The following is a 22508-nucleotide window of genomic DNA, read 5'->3' as shown; positions in this document are numbered from 1 at the left end:
TTCAGGTGAAGCCTTCCTTAACCCCCCCGTCAGTCCCTCAATACCCCCTGTCGCTGGAAGCCCGGGAGGGCATCCGCCCCATTATCGAGGGATTCATTGCACAAAAGCTAGTCCGCCCTCAGCGCACTCCCTGTAACACCCCTATACTGCCTGTCAAAAAGCCTCCTAAAAAGGACGGAGACCCTGTTCGTTGGCGCTTTGTACAGGATCTACGAGTTGTTAATCAGTATGTGGTCCCTCTTCATGCAGTAGTTCCTGACCCAGCTACTATCATCAGCCAAATCCCCTGGGATGCTGAGTGGTTCACTGTTATTGACTTAAAATCAGCTTTTTTCAGCATTCCTGTGCACCCAGACTCTCAGTATCTCTTTGGTTTCACCTGGGAGGGACAAAGTTATGTCTGGCAACGACCTCCTCAAGGCTACAGAAACAGCCCCACGATTTTCAGCCAGTGCCTCCGCCACGACTTGGAAGGTTTCACCAGTCCGCAGGGATCCACATTGGTCCTATACGTAGATGACATCCTATTAGGTAATCGCGAAGAAGCTGCCCTCCGCATCAATGGTAAGGCACTTTTATTATACCTACACACCAGAGGCCACAAGGTAGACCCTAAAAAGATTCAGTGGGTCTCACAGAAGGTCCAATATCTGGGCTTCCTGTTAACCCCAGAGGGAAGACAGATGGACCCAGCCCGCATAAAGACTATTCAAAACTGCCCTCTACCAAACACCAAGAAACAACTTCGAGGTTTCTTAGAATTAATTGGCTTCTGTCGCCCCTGGTTGCCGTCCTGCGGGGAGTTAAGCAAACCGCTCCACCGACTCACTGCTAACCTTGCTCCTGACCCTTTGCAGTGGTCCCTGGACACTATTCAAGCCTTTCAGTTACTCAAGGACAGTGTGGCCTCCTCCATGTCTCTCCGCCCCCCCAATTACAGCAAACCCTTTCACCTTTTTGTCCACGAGAGGGGCGGAATTGCTAGTGGTGTCCTTACCCAGCTGAGCGGGCCCCACCATTTCCCGCTTGCTTTTTACTCTCAGCAAATCAACCCTGTCGCTCAGGGAACCCCATCCTGCACCCGGACTCTGGCAGCAGCTGCCCTGCTGATCACAAAGGCAAAGAGCCTAACCCTGGGTCATTTTACCACGGTTTGGACCTCTCATGCCTTGTCAGCCCTTCTGCGTAGGGGCACAACCCAAGTCTTTTCGGCCCATCGTCAGCAACAGCTAAAGGCCGAACTCTTAGAAGACACTAACCTAATTTTTGAACGGTGTGGACCCCTTAATCCAGCTACCTTGCTTCCTGACCTGCCAGTCCTCCAGGATCAGCACAACTGTGTGAAAGTAGTTTACAGCATCTTACAGATAAGAGACAACCTGTTTGACGTGCCACTGGACAATCCCGATTGCATCCTCTTCTCGGACGGAAGCTCCTTCTATGTTGATGGCAAGCGTTTCACTGGTTATGCTGTCACCTCTGAATGGGACATTCAAGAGGCCGCCTCACTGCCAGGCAACTGGGGAGCCCAAGCCGCTGAACTCTATGCCCTGGCCCGAGCTTGCCAGTTGGCCGCTGGTAAAACCGTTACCATTTTTACTGATAGCAAATATGCTTTTGAAGTTGTGCATTGTCATATCCACCTCTGGAAGTTTCAAGGTTTCCAGACAGCTGCCGGTAAACCCATTCAGCACCTCCCCCTCATCCACAAGCTTTTGGACGCCCTCCAAAAACCCTCTGTCCTGGCTGTAGTTCACTGCCGGGCCCATACTAAAGATAGTAGCCCCGTTGCCCGTGGAAATGCCCTGGCTGACGCCTCCGCCAAGAAGGCTGCCACCTTACCTTTAGCCATGCCCACCTTGGCTATTGCAGCCTCCTCCTTTACTCCACCGCACCCCGTACCAGTACCCGCTGCTGAACTACAATCGTGGGAAAGCCTCGGGGCCACTCTGGTCAAAGGGACCTGGCTTATGCCAGATGGCCGAGCCTGCCTCCCTCGCTCCACATACCCCATGGCAGTTCGCTGGCACCATGATAAAGGGGGTCACTACGGCACGCACGCCCTCGTGAACACCATCGCTCGCTTTTGGTATGCTCCAGGCATTCAACCCTATTGCCTATCAATAGTGAAAGCATGCAGCACATGTCAGCGTAATGGACCTGCTCCGCCTCTTAACAAAATTAAGGGTAAAAGACCTCCGCCTGCTGCTCCATTTCAACATCTTCAAATTGACTTTGCAGATATGCCAAAGGCTTTTGGAAAAAAGCACCTCCTTGTTTTGGTTTGCCCTCTGACTTCCTGGGTCGAAGCTTTTCCTACTGCTAATTGTACTGCTGCCACAGTGGCGAAGATTCTCCTTAGAGACATTGTACCCCGTTTTGGCATCCCTCTTGTGCTCGACTCAGATCGCGGACCTCACTTTACTGGTCATGTCCTTGGCCGTTTAGAACAAGGACTGGGCATTTCACACTCCTTTCATACACCCTACCACCCCCAGTCTAGCGGAAAAGTTGAGCGTATGAATAGGGAACTTAAGTTTACATTGGCTAAATACTGTCAGGAAACAGGATTAAAGTGGCCTCAGGTACTTCCTTTGGTCCTGTTTCACCTTCGTACTCGCCCAACCCGCGCATTGGGATTATCCCCCTTTGAACTGCTCTATGGACACCCCCCTTTCAAAGGCGGGGCGCTACCACGTACTGATGTTTCACTATTGGGAGGGGATCATATGACCGCGTGTCAGTTTCTCTCCCTACAGGCTCGCCTCCGTATCCTTTGGAAAGCCTCGCAGTTTTCCCAGACCGTGCCGCTGGAGAAACAAATCCACCCGTTCCAACCAGGGGACTTCGTCTGGGCCAAAAAGTTCGTTCGTGACGACACCCTCCAGCCAAGGTTTACTGGACCCCACCAGGTTCTTTTGACAACCCAGACTGCAGTGTTCCTGGAAGGACGCAAATCTTGGATCCACCACTCCCACGTCAAGCCAGCCGTAGTGGACCACAGTGACGGACCAGCAGCTCTTGTCACCACTGAGGACACTGCCTCCGACCAGTGGACCAGCTTACCTCTCTCAGACATTAGACTTAAATTGACTCGAAAAAAATGAGAGGACCCTTTATTCTGACAACTGTATGTTTTTTTTTTATGCTTTTTTAGTTTATTTTCTGCTTATAAAGATAATGCTTTTATTAGATATTCCCACAAGGTTAAAACTCGTATTTTAGAAAATAGAAGTAACTGCTGGGTATGTACTCAATTTCCAGTAAATGCAGCACAGGGACTCCCCTTCACATCCATTCCCCTAACCACTGCTAATATGACTTGAATGCCACCGACTAGAATAAAAGATCCAGTCCAACCCAATCTTACATGGGACAAAACAGGAGTGCCAATTAACAAATATCTCAGGGTAACCAATCAAACAGGATCACTGTGTTTTGTTAAAGGAAAAGGGTCAACTTTTGTGGGAACAAGTAAATGCAACATATATTTTAATGGCACCGCCTTTAGTAAAAATCTTGGCTTCAAGCCTTGCGCATCCCACTTATCCCATATGTGGATCCCTCACCCCGATCCAACCTTTTCAACTTTTTCATGGAGGGGCAGGTTTTCAGAGTCAGTTTTTAAAAAGCCCTGCTCAGATCTCAAGGGTGTCCAACTAATTGTTAAAAGCTACACAATTGCCTTCTACAACTGCTCAAGCAGTACTACACTGTCCTTTGAGAACAACACTACCAAATTGTGCCTCTGCAGTTCACACAACGACCCCTCTGCGTTACCAGGGGAACAGTGGTACAACGGGTGGTGGGTTACCTCCTACTTTGAGAAATGGAATACCCAAAACGCATTATATGGAACATACTGGGTGTGCGGGCCCAAAGCTTATTATTTTCTCTCCCCTGATTGGGCAGGGTCATGTTATTTGGCATGGCTAGCACCGCCTTCTCGCATCTCCCTCACTCCCCCTCATTTTCCCCACGTTCGTAACATCCGTGAAACTGACAGAGATATTAATCTCCGTGATGGTTTGTCCTGGCAGCGGTGGGCTGGTCACACTAGCTTAAAGGGTGCTATCATCCGTCTACAGGGACTATTAGAATCTCTGACCAATAAAACTGCAACCCTATTTAAAAATCAGGCCGGGGAAATGTCCCAGCTGCGCCAGTTAGCTTTGCAAAACAGAATGGCTTTAAACATAATGTTAGCAGCCCAGGGAGGAACTTGCGCCCTCATAAATGAAGAATGCTGTGTTTTTGTAAATGACACCTACTCTGACACTTTTCAACGTACCAAACACCTAAGGAAAATGGCTAAAAACTACTCCTCTGGCCAGCCACCTTATGATTGGTGGGGAGCCTTATGGAATTGGCTGCCCGGATTTGGGTGGGTTAAAAAACTCTTGGTGGGTGTTGTTGGGGCCATAGTAGTCCTTATAATACTGTGTTGCTGTATTCAGTGTGTCCCCTCCCTCATAAACTCATGTAAGTCAGTTTATTCTTTTCCCACTTCAGCTAAAAGCCTTACTCTCTTCGAATTGGCCCAGGCTAAAATTGCCAAGCGGCCCTTAAAATCTTAAAATAGGGTGTAGCTTTTTGATTAATAGTTATCCCAAAGCTACAAATGGAGGAATGTTGGGTCTAAACTTTTGGTGAACTTTGGGGAGCCAAAACACACCCAGACTGGCTGTCTCTGCATAATCCTTCCTGAACTCTTTTGAACAAAGCACTGACCTGCAAACTACTCATGACACCCCCTTTCTCAAGTAGCCATTAGCCTTTATCTCTATGCATTTACTTGTTAACTTGCTTTTCCTGTAAAATCTTGATTGATTATGCATGACCATTATCTTTTGTTAATCACTTTGTTTACTTCTGTGTATAAATATTGATGCTCACCCCTAATAAAGGGGCCACACTTAATCTAAAGCTTGTAGAGCTAAGGATAGTGTAAGCCCGTTGATCAACGCATTGGTGTCTGGTCTCTGACAGAATTGTGTGCCCCATACCAACTCCGCACGAACTCGGGTGCTGGAGAGGTGAGTGAGGACTTGCTTTATTTACCTAACAACAGCATCCATGTAATATCAGAAAACAGAAATCTCAGTCTCATGGTCATGTCATAGAATTATGCTTTCTTAAATGTCCTCAAGTGAATGTCAAAGTGCCAGAAGGATTCAAAACAAAATGGAGAGAAGAAACAGCTTTTAAAATGTTCAGTTAAAACTTATTTTGTGTAGAATGCTACCCACAACTTAGTTACAAGGTGGGATTCAGCATATCAACAAGGGATTTACTCCGTTTTCACATTAATTTAAAGGTGAACTGCAAAGCTATTATTCATAAAAATAATAGCGAGCACTTACCTAGCTTTGTATAGCTTCAAAACATCTTAAAATGTTCATGTGTTAAAACTCACAATCTCCAAAGTAAATCCAAATTATCCAGTTGTGGAGGGGGTGGCGGTGGGGGTGGCAAGGTGGTCAAGAACCAAAGCTCAGAGTAAAGTGACCTGCCAGAGGCCACGCAGCAATTCAGCTTCAGAGCAGACACAAACTCAATTCCCAGCCCTATGCTAGATCCACCTTCCTCTAAAGAGATATCCAAAAATGTCAAACATACAACACTGCTCCAACTAATGTAAGTGCCTGTGTACAGAGTATTTCCAATAAAAGTTGCTTTGTATGGGAGTATCAAGGGCCCTCCAGTTGTTGCCTGTGTGAGAGAGCTAATGCCTTTTGGTCAAGTGAATTTATTCAGGAAAGCCTAGTATTTTCTTCTCTTCCCCTCCTCTTCTCCTGCAGATTTGGGGAGGGTGAACTGGGTCTAGTACTTCCCTATCTCCTAGCAAAGCACAAAAGGAGTATTATCTCTTACCAAGTCCTCAGTGATAAAATAATCCAATTACAACCTAACAATTACTCCTGAAATGCAGCTAGTCCCTATTTCTATTATGGCTATCATTGAATCCAGCCTAGTTAACACACCCGGAAAAGGCTGGGAGAGGAGGAGAGAAATGGAAGGAAGAAGAAGAAAACAGGAGTGGCAGGCGGATAACTATCTTTATAAAAGTAATAAATAGAAACTGGATACCTGCTGCTATGAACACTGCTTCTGTAAGGAGGTCGGCCTTTTACGGTGGTTTGAACTCCAAGAGTTCAGGCACACTTGTTGGAAAATTATATGGATGGGAACTTCTCTAAAGTATAAACACATACAAGAGAAAAAAGAAAAATCTAGAATCTAGTTTATTTTAGGAAATGTGAGTGACAAACAAAAACACAAAGATTAAACAAAGCTTGGGGAAACAAGCAGAATGAAGCTGTAAACAAACAAGCTCTCTCCCTTACACACATTTTAACTGGCTACAGAAGAAGGAAGGGGTGAGGGTGGAATGTCACACTCCCTCTCCTGCCTCTAGGCTTGGGAACCTGTTATTTAACAGGTTTCAGAGTAGCAACCATGTTAGTCTGTATCCGCAAAAAGAACAGGAGTACTTGCGGCACCTTAGAAACTAACAAATTTATTTCAGCATGAGCTTTCGGGAGCTACAGCTCACTTCTTCGGATGCATAGAATGGAACACACAGACAGGAGATATGTGTTATCTAACACATGCTGGAGTACCACAGCCCAGTATAGAGTTAACAGAATGCCTTGTGGGAGGTGCCATCATTTTCATCTTTTCTTTTTTTTTTTTAAAAAGGGCCTGTATAGCTCACTCTGAATAACTCCCTGGCTGCAGTTTCTGTCACCGGAAATAAGGCATAAATTTTTAACAGAGAGTAATTATCTATTTACCAAGGGTCATGGTGGATTAGCCTTCACAGCCAATTTTTAAATCAAGACTGGATGTTTATCTATACTTGCAGATGTAGAGCGCCAGGAGTTAAAACCAGAACTCAGAGACAGCAGCAGGGAAAGCGATTGCCAGCTGCAAGTGCAGTGGCTATAGCCACATTAAGTATCAGAGGGGTAGCCGTGTTAGTCTGGATCTGCAAAAGCAGCAAAGAGTCCTGTGGCACCTTATAGACTGACAGACATATTGGAGCATAAGCTTTCGTGGTCTCTGAAGTCTGGTCCTGAAGTTCTTGGTTTTTTTTTTTTAAAGGTAGCCATCCTGCAGCAAAAAAACTTCAGGACCAGACTCCACAGAGAAATTGCTGAGCTTCAGTTCATCTGCAAATTTGACACCGTCAGCTCAGGATTAAACAAAGGCTGTGAATGGCTTGCCAACTACAGAAGCAGTTTCTCCTCCCTTGGTTTTCACACCTCAACTGCTAGAACAGGGCCTCATCCTCCCTGATTGAACTAACCTCATCATCTCTAGCCCGCTTCTTGCTTGCATATATATATGTGCCCCTGCAAATTTCCACTACATGCATCCGACGAAGTGGGTATTCATCCACGAAAGCTCATGCTCCAAAACGTCTGTTAGACTATAAGGTGACACAGGACTCTTTGCTGCTTTTATACCAGGAGTAGGCAACCTGCGGCACACAAGCTGATTTTCAGTGGCACTCACACTGCCCAAGTCCTGGCCACTGGTCCGGGGGGCTCTGCATTTTAATCTAATTTTAAATGAAGCTTCTTAAACATTTTTAAAACCTTATTTACTTTACATACAACAACAGTTTAGTTATATATTATAGACTTATAGAAAGAGATCTTCTAAAAATGTTAAAATGTATTACTGGCACATGAAACCTTAAATTAGAGCGAATAAATGAAGACTCGGCATACCACTTCTGAAAGGTTGCCAACCCGTTTTAAACTCACATTAGCACACCTTTTAACACCACAGAGAGCAGTGCAATGTGGTAACTATTCCAGTGTGCAAGTGGCTTTGGAAAGGGTTTGCAATGCCTAATGAGGCAGGCACAGCATCACATGATGCAGGTTTCCCAATCCCATTGTTCCAGGGCATCTTACTAGATTGTCAGCTGTTTTTCAAATGGGGGGATGGAGTGCGACAGGGAGTGTGTTGTGTGTATGTGTGGGGAGAGACAGTGTGTTTTGGGGGACAAACAATGCATCAGCATGCTGTCTTATAAGTTCAAACAGCAGCAAGGGGAAACCACATGAGGCCCCTCCCCACCGCCGCCGCCTCTCTCTCTCTCTCACACACATACACCTCTGCAGCAGGAGCATTCCACAGTAATGGTTTGTTGTGTGTCCAGGAGCAGATAAGCATGCTGGCTGTCAGAACCAGAGTGCTCTTTGAAAGAGGATATCCACATCCCTGCAGCCAAGTTCAAAACAATGACGAGAGTGGCCACTTCACATCAAGGGATTATGGGACGTTTCCGGAGGCCAATCACAGTGCAGTAACGCAACATGTCGGCCACACTGACACCCTGGTGTTCCAGCCAGGGCACAGCAAGCTCTATGCTTCTCCTGGAGGTGGATTACCAAAGTGCTCCAGCCATGGAGTCCGGGTGCTCCAAGTGCCTTGCCAGTGCAGACACCTCAGGAGGTAGGACACCCGAAGCTGATTTATTGCGCTCTAACTTGCAAGTGTAGACAAGGCCTAGAAGATGTGCTCTAGGAACATTTTCAGGGACGTTCTATGGCCTCTGTTTTACAGGAGGTCAGAGCAGATGATCAGAATGGTCCCTTCTGGCCTTGGAATCTGTACTGTCACAAAGCTGTGTTACATCAGGACACTTGCTCTCTTTACATGTATCAGGAGGCCTGGCATTGACAAGTGCAGATTTTACAAAACACTTTATATGGTTCATAGGCAATTAGAAATAATTCTAGCAGAGAAACAGCAGCAGCACCACCACTACATCCCTCATAGCCTGACAGGGTCTGTTCCACCTTGCCCACACAGCTCAGTATCCTTCAGGAAATTATTGCAAGGAAGGGAAGATCATCCATTTCACCAAGTGAATTCAAGCAGGTTGCAACGAGCTGCAAAAATCTCTCACATAGATTGTTAGTCACTTTTCACTTGCAGAAAACTCCCATTTATATGTTTAAAAAAAAAATACAATGAATTTAAACCTACTAACCTCCCACAGCATAGAATCTGTGTTCCCAGTTTCAGCACAGAATTTTGATCCAGAATTTAAAAGCCCCTGGAAATAGAAATTCTACACAAAAATTCTCACAAGTGAATTATACTCTTAATGAGTGTACTGAACACAAAACTCCTGTTAACTGACAGCAGATCCTCACAGAAATTACCTATGTTATATAGCTGCTACTATCCTCCCCAACGAAGACGACAATCACAGAGTTATCTTTTGGAAATATTTGGATACAACGGTGATAGGCACCAACTCTGTAGATGGATTTCATTGCTGGGGGTACTGTAATGTTGGAGGAAGATGTAAGACAGCTTCTGAGCAGGTAAGGTCATTAGAAATACACTTTTCCTCAAGAGTCAAGGTGTTAATTCTAGCATTTTAATCACGCTCTTGTGCTTCCCTACATTTCAACGGCACTACTGAGTAGAACAGCTGTTCTTAACAATCTTTCCCAAAAGTATACTGCATAGTGATACTGGCAGTAATGGATACCCAGGCACTCCAGCCAGTAGGAGCCAGCAACTTCCCAGCTCTAATCTATACTCCAGCCACTCAGGCCCTGTGTTGACAAGTGTGATAGATTGTGGTAGGTCTGTGTCAAACTGTGAACTCCATTTTGTGACTGTGATCGCCATATCAGGTTAAGATGTCCAGGTGATGTTGAACACCAGTTTAATTGTTGAGGGTGGCCTATTCTATTCATGGCCTGGTCTACACTATAAAATTAGGTCAATGTAAGGCATCTTTGACTTTTTGACTCAAATACTTCATCTGTGGTCTTGCTTTGAGCAGGGTGTTGGACTAGATGACCTCCTGAGGTCTCTTCCAACCCTAACCTTGTATGATTCCATGATCTTGCATTGACCTATCTGTGCATGTTTATGCTCAGAATTTCTCTAGCTGATTTAAGCACTCCATTACTGTGACAGAATAAGACCATCTGCCTACAAGGCATGGAGACATGGTCAGCCTCCTGAGGTTGATGCAGTGCAAGTATAGTTCATTTTGTGACTTCTGTTGACCCGAACAGTCCTCCAGAAGTTGTCCCACAATGCCCCAGTTCCTGCAATAGTGACCACTATGGTCACAATTGTGAACTCCTTTGCCCAAGGGAGAGATCGGAAGCTGCCACTCCCCCTTAAAACCTCCTGCTTATTTTTGAAATGCCTTTTTCTAATTGCCCTCCTCAGCGAGCACACCCAGTAGCTTGCCCTGATGGTGTTCAACTGCCCAACCAACCATGCTGACTCTGTGCACATGATGCACTCCTGCCTGGAGTAAACAGGCAGTATTGGATCTCCTGGATCTGTGGGGAGAAGAGGCTGTGCAAGCACAGCTACAGACCAGCTGTAGAAACATGGACACCTACAAAAAGACTGCATGGGCAACGCAAGGAAAAGGGTGAAACTGGGACCAGCAATTATCTTTGTAAACTCATGGAGAAAGGGGGAGGTCCCAGAGCAGTGGAAAAAGGCAAACATATCGCCCATCTTTAAAAAAGGAAAGAATGAGAATCCAGGGAACTACAGACTGGTCAGCCTCACCTCAGTCCCTTGGAAAGTCATGGAGCAAGTCCTCAAGGAATCCTTTTTGAAGCACTTAGAGGAGAGGAAGGTGATCAGGAACAGCCCACGTGGATTTGCCAAGGGCAAGTCATGCCTGACCAACCTGATTGCCTTCTATATGATATGATAACTGGCTCTGTAGATATGGCGAAAATGATGGACGTGATATACCTTGACTTCAGCGAAGCTTTTGATTTGGCCTCCCACAGTATTCTTGCCAGCAGGTTAAAAAACTATGGATGGATGAATGGACTATAAAGGTGGATAGATGGTCGGGCTCAAGAGATAGTGATCAACGGCTCGATGTTTAGTTGGCAGCTGATATCAAGCAGCGTGCCCCAGGGGCTGGTTTTGTTCAACAGTACTAGCTGTTGGTGTGAGTGAGTGTGCTTGACTGTTTGAATTTTAATTGTGATTCTGATTTCAGGTGACTTCAGTTTCAGTTACAGCTGCTGTGGCAGTTGGAATTGAGTGCCTGACCTTGTTCCCTTGATCGTTCGCTTGATTGCCTTTGATTGGCCTTCCCCAGTGTGACTCATGAGGGGGAGGGACTGACCTAGGCAAGCAGGCTTTAAAAGTCAGAGGCAGTGACCAGGGGAGCAGAGTGGACAGGGAGCTGCAGACAGGGGAGTTTGACAGAGGGAGGCTTACGACGGTTAGGAAGACCCGCAACACCTGTGCCAGCACTGCTTCTGTCTCCTCCACCTGCGCCTGTAGCCAGACAGAGCACCTGAGCATGGATGCTTCTACCCAGATCTTGGTGTGGTTTTGCAGGGACAGTAACTTGCAATTTCCACTTACTGATATCCAGGCTGGGGGGCATCCAATGTGAAAGGTGCCTACTGGTGGAATCTCTCAGGCAGCAGGTGGAAGAGCTACAGGAGGAGGTGGCTAGGTTGAGGAACATCTGAATTCACGAGCAATTCCTGGACAGTGTCCATGTGCAGACAGCTGAGATAGCTATCCCAGTACACAGGACTGCTGACACACCACTGGAGGAGGAGGAGATGGCTCAGGGTGGACACTGGCAGCTGGTTACTTCTGGCAGCAGGCAGTGCTCCACCCCTGCTCCAAACCCTCCCGCCGTGGTAGGTAACTGTTATGCTCTTCTTGATACAGGAGAGAAGGAATCACCCCCTACAGTAGAGGAGGAGAACCCTCGTACCCCTAAGGCTGAGAGGTCTGCTGCCACCACTGCGAATAGGAAACGTAGGGTAGTGCTGGTCGGAGACTCTCTCCTGAGGGGGACGGAGGCACCCATATGTCGCCCTGACATTTCATCTCAGGAGGTATGCTGTCTGCCGGGGGCCCATATCCGAGATGTTACAGAGGCATTGTCGAGGATTATCCAGCCCTCTGATTACTACCCCATGCTACTCATCCATTTGGGCACAAATGATACTGCGAGGCATGACACTGAGCAGATCAAGAGTGACTACAGGGCTCTGGGAGTACGGGTGAAGGAGTCTGGAGCGCAGGTGGTATTCTCTTTGATTCTTCCTGTCAAAGGTAGGGGCCCGGGCAGAGACAGGCGCATCGTGGAGGTGAATGCCTGGCTGTGAAGATGGTGTCACCAGGAAGGCTCTGGCTTCCTCAACCACAGGATGCTATTCAAGGAAGGACTGCTAGGCAGAGATGGCGTTCACCTTTCGAGGAGGGGAAAGACCCTATTAGCGCACAGACTGGCTAACCTAGTGAGGAGGGCTTTAAACTAGGTTTGACGGGGACAGGTAAGCAAAGACCACAGGTAAGTGGGGAACATGGAGACCTGGGAGATGGGTCGGAAACAAGAGGGAGCGTGGGCTATAATGGCAGAGAGAAAGGAGGGTCAGGGCAAAACTGGGAGGCAAGATCAAACCAGTATCTTAGATGCCTATATACAAATGCAAGAAGTGTCGGTAATAAGCAGGAAGAACTGGAAGTGCTAATAAATAAATACAACTATGACATTGTTGGCATTACTGAAACTTGGTGGGATAATACACATGATTGGAATGGTGGTGTGGATGGATACAGCTTGCACAGGAAGGATAGACAGGGGAAAAAGGGAGGAGGTGTTGCCTTATATATTAAAAATGTACACACTTGGACTGAGGTGGAGATGGACATAGGAGACAGAGGTGTTGAGAGTCTCTGGGTTAGGCTAAAAGGGTAAAAAACAAGGGTGATACGCTAGGAGTCTACTACAGGCCACCTAACCAGGTGGAAGAAGTGCATGAGGCTTTTTTTAAACAACTAACAAAATCATCCAAAGCCCAAGATTTGGTGGTCATGAGGGACTTCAACTATCCAGATATATGTTGGGAAAATAACACCACGGAGCACAGACTATCCAATAAGGTCTTGGACTGCCTTGCAGACAATGTTTTATTTCAGAAGGCTGAAAAAGCTACTGGGGGGAAGCTGTTCTAGACTTGATTTTAACAAATAGGGAGGAACTCATTGAGAATTTGAAAGTAGAAGGTAGCTGTAAGTAAGTGAAGGCCCTGATAAAGGCCCAGTATGAGGCCTGAGGCCTGAACTAAAGTAATGTCAAGACTTAGCTAGAAAGCAAAGTCAAGCTGTGAGCTGAAGGCCGGCTCAGTTCACAGATGCTGGCAAGGAAAGGGCTGATATTGCATAAACATATATTCACCTAGCATACCGAAGTATAAACATGGTACCAGAACACCTCATACTGGGCCTTTATCAGGGCCTTCACTTACTACAGTAGCTTGGATGAAAGTGATCACGAAATCAGAGTTTGTAATTCTAAGGAAGGGTAGAAGGGAGTACAGCAAAATAGAGACCATGGATTTCAGGAAGGCGGATTTTGGTAAGAAGCTCAGAGGCTGATAAGTAAGGTCCCATGGGAATCAAGACTGAGGGGAAAAACAACTGAGGAGAGCTGGCAGTTTTTCAAAGGGACACTATTAAGAGCCCAACAGCAAGCTATTTCGCTGGGTAGGAAAGATAGAAAATGTGGCAAAAGACCACCTTGGCTTAACCACGAGATCTTGCATGATCTACAAAATAAAAAGGAGTCATATAAAAAATGGAAACTAGGTCAGATTACAAAGGATGAATATAGACAAACAACACAGGAATGCAGGGGCAAGATTAGAAAGGCAAAGGCACAAAATGAGCTCAAACTGACTTTTTATCAATACATTAGAAGCAAGAGGAAGACCAAGGACAGGGTAGGCCCATTGTTCAATGAGGAGGGAGAAACAATAACAGAAAACTTGGAAATGGCAGAGATGCTTAATGACTTCTTTGTTTCAGTCTTCATCGAGAAGTCTGAAGGAATGCCTAACATCGTGAATGCTTATGGGAAGGGGGTAGGTTTAGTAGATAAAATAAAAAAAGAGCAAGTTAAAAATCACTTAGAAAAGTTAGATGCCTGCAAGTCACCAGGGCCTGATGAAATGCATCCTAGAATACTCAAGGAGCTAACAGAGGAGCTATCTGAGCCTCTAGCTATTATCTTTGGAAAATCATGGGAGAGATTCCAGAAGACTGGAAAAGGGCAAATATAGTGCCCATCTGTAAAAAGGGAATAAAAACAACCCAGGAAACTACAGACCAGTTAGTTTAACTTCTGTGCCAGGGAAGATAATGGAGCAAGTAATTAAGGAAATCATCTGCAAACACTTGGAAGGTGGTAAGGTGATAGGGAATAGCCAGCATGGATTTGTAAAGAACAAATTGTGTCATACCAATCTGATAGCTTTCTTTGATAGGATAATGAGTCTTGTGGATAAGGGAGAAGCGGTGGATGTGGTATACCTAGACTTTAGTAAGGCATTTGATACGGTCTCGCGTGATATCCTTATCGATAAACTAGGCAAATACAATTTAGATGGGGCTACTATAAGGTGGATGCATAACTGGCTGGATAACCGTACTCAGAGAGTAGTTATTAATGGCTCCCAATCCTGCTGGAAACGTATAACAAGTGGGGTTCCGCAGGGGTCTGTTTTGGGACTGGCTCTGTTCAATATCTTCATCAACAACTTAGATGTTGGCATAGAAAGTGCGCTTATTAAGTTTACAGACGATACGAAACTGGGAGGGATTGCAACTGCTTTGGAGGACAGGGTCAAAATTCAAAATGATCTGGACAAATTGGAGAAATGGTCTGAGGTAAACAGGATGAAGTTCAATAAAGATAAATGCAAAGTGCTTCACTTAGGAAGGAACAATCAGTTTCACACATACAGAATGGGAAGAGACTGTCTAGGAAGGAGTAAGGCAGAAAGGGATCTAGGGGTTATAGTGGACCACAAGCTAAATATGAGTCAACAGTGTGATGCTGTTGCAAAAAAAGCAAACGTGATTCTGAGATGCATTAACAGATGTGTTGTGAGCAAGACACGAGAAGTCATTCTTCCGCTCTACTTGGCGCTGGTTAGGCCTCAACTGGAGTATTGTGTCCAGTTCTGGGCACCGCATTTCAAGAAAGATGTAGAGAAATTGGAGAGGGTCCAGAGAAGAGCAACAAGAATGATTAAAGGTCTTGAGAATATGACCTACGAAGGAAGGCTGAAAGAATTGGGTCTGTTTAGTTTGGAAAAGAGAAGACTGAGAGGGGACATACCTGAAAACTGCTGCTATCTAAAAGGGTGTCATCAGAAGGAGGGAGAAAACTTGTTCACCTTAGCCTCCAATGATAGAACAAGAAGCAATGGGCTTAAACTGCAGCAAGGGAGATTTAGGTTGGACATTAGGAAAAAGTTCCTAACTGTCAGGGTGGTTAAACACTGGAATAAATTGCCTAGGGAGGTCATGGAATCTCCATTTCTGGAGATATTTAAGAGTAGGTTAGATAAATGTCTATCAGGGATGGTCTAGACAGTATTTGGTCCTGCCATGAGGACAGGGGATTACATTCGATGACCTCTAGAGGTCCCTTCGAGTCCTAGAGTCTATGAATCTTCATTAAAGATCTGGATGATGGGATGGATTGCACCCTCAGCAAGTTCGTGGATGACACTAAGCTGGGAGGAGAGGTAGATACGTTGGAGGGTAGGATAGGGTTCAGAGTGACCTAGACAAATTGGAGGATTGGGCCAAAAGAAATCTGATGAGGTTCAACGAAGACAAGTGCAGAGTCCTGCACTTAGGACAGAAAAATCCCATGCACTGCTACAGGCTGGGGACTGACTGGCTAAGCGGCAGTTCTGCAGAAAAGGACCTGGGGATTACAGTGGATGAGAAGCTGGATATGAGTCAGCAGTGTGCCCTTGCTGCAGGGGGGGGCAACAGTTGGGGTTCGTTTGCCCGGTGTGCGTATGCCCAATGACCACACCAGAGTGGAGAAGCAAGTATCTTTATTTGCGTCAAATAAGGTGCAAGGAGATATACAATCTCAGATCATGCACGAATCACTATCCTCTTCCCCACCTTACATACCCCACTTGTTTACAAAGATGTTCACAGGTGCCACAATTCATTATTTACAATTCATTAACTACCGGATCTTTTAATTAACTACATCCTTAACCCATACTACTGAACCCCCCCTTTGATCGATTACATCTTGTACCATAAACAAAAGAACACAAGAAAATGATACATGATTACATGTACTCATGCTAACTTTAAAGGAACATATTGTTTAGCTCGAAACACAATCGTAGGCCTGAGAATGTAAACTTTTAACCCCATGCCATATTGCCAGTTACCTGGAGCCCTGCACCCCCCAATATCCTTGTTGCCAAGAAGACTAACAGCATATTAGGCTGCATTAGTAGTAGCACTGCCAGCAGACCAAGGGAAGTGATTATTCCCCTCTATTCGGCACTGGTGAGGCCACATCTGGAGCACTGCATCCAGTCCCCCCCCCCCACCACCACCACCAACTACAGAAAAGATGTGGACAAATTGGAGAGAGTCCAGTGGAGGTCAACAAAAATTATTAGGGGGCTGAGACACATGACTTATGAGAAAAGACTGAGGGAACTGGGCTTATTTAGTGTGCGGAAGAGTGAGGGCGGATTTGATAGCAGCCTTCAACTACCTGAAGCGGGGTTCCAAAGAGGATGGAGCTCGGCTGTTCTCAGTGGTGGCAGATGACAGAACAAGAGCAATGGTCTCAAGTTGCAGTGAGGGAGGTCTAGGTTGGATATTAGGAAACACTATTTCACTAGGAGGGTGGTGAAGCACTGGAATGGGTTCCCTAGGGAGGGGGTGGAATTTCCATCCTTAGGGGCTTTTAAAGCCCAGCTTGACAAAGAAAGCTCTGCTGGGATGATTTAGTTGGGGTTGACCCTGCTTTGAGCAGGGGATTGAACTAGATGACCTCCTGAAGTCTGTTCCAACCTTAATCTTCTATGATTCTATGACTCTATGAACAGTGCCGTGTGAAAACAAAGGAGCTGTGCTAGGCATAGCACAAGGCCATGGAGGCAACCAATCTGATGCTGAGCTGCAAACCGCTTTTTTTGCAAGGGGCTGCATGCCGTACTTGACAGGGACCCCACCAGCACTTTGTAACCACAATGGATGTCTCAGAGGAGCCCAAGACAGAGACCCCTTCCGTGAACAGGGAGGAGGAGGAGGGAAGAGATACAGCACGAGGTTCAGCCAAGCTACAAGCCAGGACCTGTTCAGCACTCCACCAGTCTTACTAGTTCCAGCAGCACGGATGAGCCTGGTGAAGGTGTAAGTGTGTGCAAAACCATCTACTAGGGACAAACATTTTTTAATCAGAAGACCCAAATAACTTGCACCAAGAATCCTAAGAGAGTTGGATGAGGAGATCTCTGGCCAGCTATTTATTTTCAAACAAATCCTGGCACACCAGGGAAATTCCAGAAGAACAGAAGAGTGCTAATGTTGCACCAATACTCAAAAAGGGCAAGCAGGATGACCCAGGCTGGGTTGCTAACCTGACATCAACCACAGCAAAATAATGGAAATGCTAATGTGAGATTCAATCAAAGAATTAAAGAATGGGAAAAAAATTAATGCTAGTCAATATGGTTTTACCGAAAATAAGTCTTGCCAAACAAACTTTATTCTACTTTTTGATGAGACACAAGTTTGGTTGATAAGGTAACTGAATAGATGTACTTGCGTACACTTAACAGTGAAGACACTACCTATGCCAATAGGACAACTTCTCCCATTGGTGTAGGTACTGCACCTCCCTGGGAGGCGGTAGCTATATTGACAGAAGCAGCCCTCACACTGACATAGTACTGTCTACACCAGAGGTTAGGTCGGTATCACTGTGTTCCTCAGGGGTGTGGCTTTTCCACACTCCTGAACAACATAGTTATACCGACATAAGTTGGTAGTGTAGACCAGGGCTTAGTCTTTTATAAGGTATTTGACTTCATACTGCATGTCAGTCACATTACAAAGTTAGCACTATAAAATAACAAATAAGGCACACATTAAATGGATTAAGGCTAGCTGGCTGTGACTCAAAAACCTTTTAATGCCAACTACCAAGTGGGTGCTGTGGTTACAGAAATCTTATGAGTCTGCCGTGCATATTATGTTTTACCAAAGAATGACATGCCAGGTTTCAAACGAAAGCCAGTATCACACTGGTCATCAATATAATTGTAAAATGGACAGATTCTATGTAAGGATTTATGTATACTGAAAAGATGGTTTTACCCATCTATAGCAAGATATTAGTTACCAGCTATAGATTATGGATTGATTACTTAAGAATTCACGGTTATCACTTTGAGGGTTGACAGGTTCTTGTCCCAAGCTCAGACCCAATATTATTCAAATTGTTATATGGTTGGGAACCCCAATGTGTACAGCTGCAACACTCACACTATAGAAACTCTTCTATATTTTCTAAATTTTCACCAGCTGAGGTTTTCCTCCAGACAGAGGGTATGGAACGTGTAGGTCTCTGTTGGGATGTAAATTAAGCACTGTAAGCTCACACAATGAATGTCCCTTTATATACACGTTTCAGAGTAGCAGCTGTGTTAGTCTGTATCCGCAAAAAGAACAGAAGTACTTGTGGCACCTTAGAGACTAATAAATTTATTTCAGCGTAAGCTTTTGTGGGCTACAGCTCACTTCTTCGGAGACATAGAATGGAACACACTGACAGGAGATATTTAAACATACAGAGAAGTGAGCTGTAGCCCACAAAAGCTTATGCTGAAATAAATTTGTTAGGGTATGGCTATACTTACAGTTGCACAGCACTGGGAGTTACAGCTGTCTTCGTACAGCTATATAGGGAAAGCGCTGCAGGTGTGGCCACACTGACAGCTACCAGTGCTGCAGTGTGGCCACATTTGCAGCGCTGCTGGGAGTGGTGCATTGTAGGCAGCTATCCCAGCGTTCAAGTGGCTGCAACGTGCTTTTCAAAAGAGGGGGGTGAGGGGGAACGTGGGGGAGAGAGAGTGAGTGGATTTTTGGAGCTGTCAGCTCCCTGCCTTGCAAGTTCTAAGGACTGGAACAGATACATCACCAACCTGCAATCAATTTAAAAGTTTTGAGCCCTTCCCCCACCCCTCTCTTACTCACTAAATGCAAATTATGCACTCCTAAATAGCCTTCAAACCACATAAGCAGCTGCTCAACACGGACTCCCCCCTCCCCCTCTGCCATGTGAATTCTCTCTTCAAGCAAACAGCTGTGAACCTTCCAAAGCAATTCCCCTGCCTGCCTCTGCTCCATCAAGCAAACAGGAGCTGTGTTTGTTTTTTAGATAAGCAGCTCAGGGGAGCTCGGAGTTCAGCCATTCCTCCTGTTTGTTGTGAGCAGGCATTCTGGGATACCTCCTAATACCCTGGAGGCCAATAACAGTGCTTTTGGTGGCCACACTTGATGAGCAGTGCTGTATCACCAGCGCTGCAATCTTTACACCCCAAGCAGACCAGGTGTACAGCCAGCACTGCAGCCAGGGAGTTGCAGCACTGGATGTGCCTTGCAGGTGTGGACAGTTACTAAGTTGCAGCGCTGTAAACCCACCATCAGTGCTGCAACTCTCCAGTGTAGCCTAGCCCTCAGTCTCTCAGGTGCCACAAGTTCTCCTGTTCTTTTTGTCTAAAATTGGGCATCTTGATTATCACTACAAAAGTCTTTTTTCTCCTGCTGATAATAGCTCACCTTAATTAGTTAGCCTCTTACAGTTGATATGGCTACTTCCACTTTTTCCATGTCCTCTGTATGGAACATATGGTAAGATGATACATATACATTCTAGCCCACAAAAGCTTATGCTCAAATAAATTTGTTAGTCTCCAAGGTACCACAAATACTCAAAATTAAGTGATCCTGCACTGCTATGGTCCCAAAGCTGTTCTTCAGTCAACCAAAAGTCTATGGTGCACTTCTGTCAGATTCCTTGATGTCTTTCCCCAACAGCAAACCAATGCTTGGGCAGAATGCTCTTGTCCCACTATTATGGTCAACTTCCAAGAAAAGAAAGCAAAATAAAGAGCAGATATGTAAGGCTTCTATTTGATTCTGGTCTTGTTGGAAGAGCTCATACACTACACAGTGACAGTGTGGTGCAGAATTCTAAAATCTGTATCAGGAACATTTTATTTCAGAACTTCTTTTGGATGCCATTCTAAATATCCAATCACTAGTCACAAAAAGAAGCTCAAAACAGCCACCCTAAAACTGAGCAGCACATTTCCATCTTTGCTTCTCTCATGCCTCTTATCTAGACTTCTGTTCTGGAAAAAAGTCACCTCCCCCCGGGTCTCTTATTTTGGGGTGTGTTCTAATATATACAGGATCATGCCAGTGCTGTTTGCAAATAGCACAATGAGTTACTAAGGACTTAGCCACTAACTCTGCTGCACCTTTTTGTGACAGGACAAGGAGGAAACACAATCAAATAATTTGTCTCTTCTCCCCACATAACACCTGCAGAAAATGGAAGAACAGCAGAGTACTGTAAAACTATTAATGCCTTGGAACTACCACGTCATTAATTATCAGAGGGGTAGCCGTGTTAGTCTGGATCTTTAAAAGCAGCAAAGAATCCTGTGGCACCTTATAGACTAACAGCCCTGGTTCTGCTCCTCTCTTTAGAGCATGAAAGGAGCCGAGTCAGTGAATGCATGGGTGCTATGGAGCTGCAGAACCAACAGGGGGAAAAAAAAAAAGGTGCTCAGCACCCACTGGCAGCCAGCCGTGACCCTGCTTCAGGCCTTGTGGACAAGCTTGCATTCACTGACTCGGCTCCTTTCATGCTCTAAAGAGAGGAGCAGAACCAGGGCTGTGGCTGATCTATGGGGCACCAGGTGAGTGGCAGAGACTTCAGCTACTGAGAGTTTGCCTGACACCTCAGGGACAAATTTCCACTACATGCATCTGAGGAAGTGGGTATTCGCCCACGAAAGCTCATGCTCCAAAACGTCTATTAGTCTATAAGGTGCCACAGGATTCTTTGCTGCTTTTACGCGTCATTAATTGCTTCTCTGCTACTCAACATGCCAGGGACATCTGGCCACACATGCCTCCAGTGTTGCCCAGTGTTCCAGGCACGTTGCCATGTTCCATTCTGATTTCAATAGGACACCACGGCTAAGCTCCCAATATGAAGTATCTGCAGAAAGTGAATTAAACAGCAAAGAAAAAATTAAGAGGCCACCACATATAAGGGAAAGTATCTTTGTAGAATACTGACACAGACAATGCAACAACTATGAAAACAATAGTGAAAAGGGTGAATACTGATGCCAATAGGACCTCATGTATTTTTGAAGAAAATTAAGACGTACACCGCAGTGTAAAATTAATGAAAACACATTCAGAAAAAAGTTCAATTAAGGGAAAACCCCAATGAAATAGCAACCACACAGAATAGGAATTATCTTTAGACCCCATTTTTTCTTTTTAGGAGTAGAGCCAGAAGAAGGAGACACAATTTCCTCCCTATTAGTTATCCCAACAGTATACACTTCTTCCCTGCTATGTTTACATTTCACAAATTCTGCAGCTTTCCTCCCGACATTTCACAATGCAGAGCACACGGCAGAAGCCCCAAACTCTACACAGAGCCTCTGACATACTGCACGTCTCTAGTACACTTCTCTTATCGCTAGGCAGTATTCTTGTCACCTTCTGAGGCTGCCAGAGAAAAGGACCATGGAGTCTCCAAAGAGAAACTCCTCTTTCGGCCAGGCAAGAACCTTCTCCTAGAAAAACATGAAACTAAACCTCTTCCAAGTGTGGCTACACAATGGAGAGCAAAGGGCTTTGTGTAACTGCTTAACGGCAGCGACAAGCCATCATTCTGGCGCCGTTCTCCAAAATAGAGCCCGGTAATAAATGAGCCCACAGCCAAACGGGGATCGATCGTGTTACAGTGAGACCGCAGCGGGGAACGGGGATCCCCCCTTCGCCTTCGGAGACGGGCAGTAAAGCCCGTCACAGCTCTCAGCCAACGGACCGAACCCTGCCAGGCTCTGCTCCGGCACCGTCCGGGCCGTTACAGCGGCCCAGTGACGTCAGCGGTGTTACCCACGAGCCCCACGGGCGGTTTTCCTTCCCCCCGCCCCCCGCGGAGACTTGTAACGCGGGCAGCTCGCAGCGAAACCCCGGGGGCCAGGAACCAGCACGCGCCGGCTCCCGAGCCCCACAGGCGGGCGGAACGCGGCGGTTTCACCCTCGGGCCGGGCCGGGCCGGGCCGCGCGCCCCGCAGGAGACGCCCCGCCCCGCGGGCTCGGCGGGGGACAGGGCTCAAGCGGCCCCGCAATGCCCGGCCCGCTCCCCACGCTGGCGCCGCGCCGCAGGGGGTCCCCGGGGCCGCTCCCCGCGCGGAGAAGGGCCCACTCACCAGGGTGATAGTCGTCGTCGTCGCCATCTTGTCCAGCCGGCCCTGGGCCCCGTGGCCGCCTCCTCCTCGGCGGGAATCTCGCGAAAGATCAGGACCTGCGCGGAGCGGAGGGAAACTCTCGCGGGATCTTACCATAGGCCGCTTTAGACC

General features: G+C 46.3%; 1 protein-coding gene across 14 annotated transcripts in view; it reads right to left on the bottom strand.

Annotated features, from left to right (window-relative positions):
- Positions 1-22508, bottom strand: part of PUF60 (poly(U) binding splicing factor 60) — a 67221-nt gene extending 44713 nt beyond the window's left edge. For 12 of the 14 annotated variants that reach the window (XM_050939369.1, XM_050939372.1, XM_050939373.1 and 9 more), the window contains exon 1: positions 22359-22508. In XM_050939369.1, coding sequence (XP_050795326.1) covers positions 22359-22493 — 135 coding nt within the window. In that variant the 5' untranslated portion in view covers positions 22494-22508. Of the gene's footprint in view, positions 1-6090; positions 6197-22358 lie in introns of those variants that run through there. The other 2 variants (XM_050939381.1, XM_050939382.1) reach the window with 2 other exon arrangements.

This window comes from Gopherus flavomarginatus, chromosome 2 (genome assembly GCF_025201925.1).
Source record: "Gopherus flavomarginatus isolate rGopFla2 chromosome 2, rGopFla2.mat.asm, whole genome shotgun sequence".
Taxonomy (NCBI): Eukaryota; Metazoa; Chordata; order Testudines; family Testudinidae; genus Gopherus; species Gopherus flavomarginatus.
This window is presented reverse-complemented; position numbering and strand designations above follow the sequence as displayed.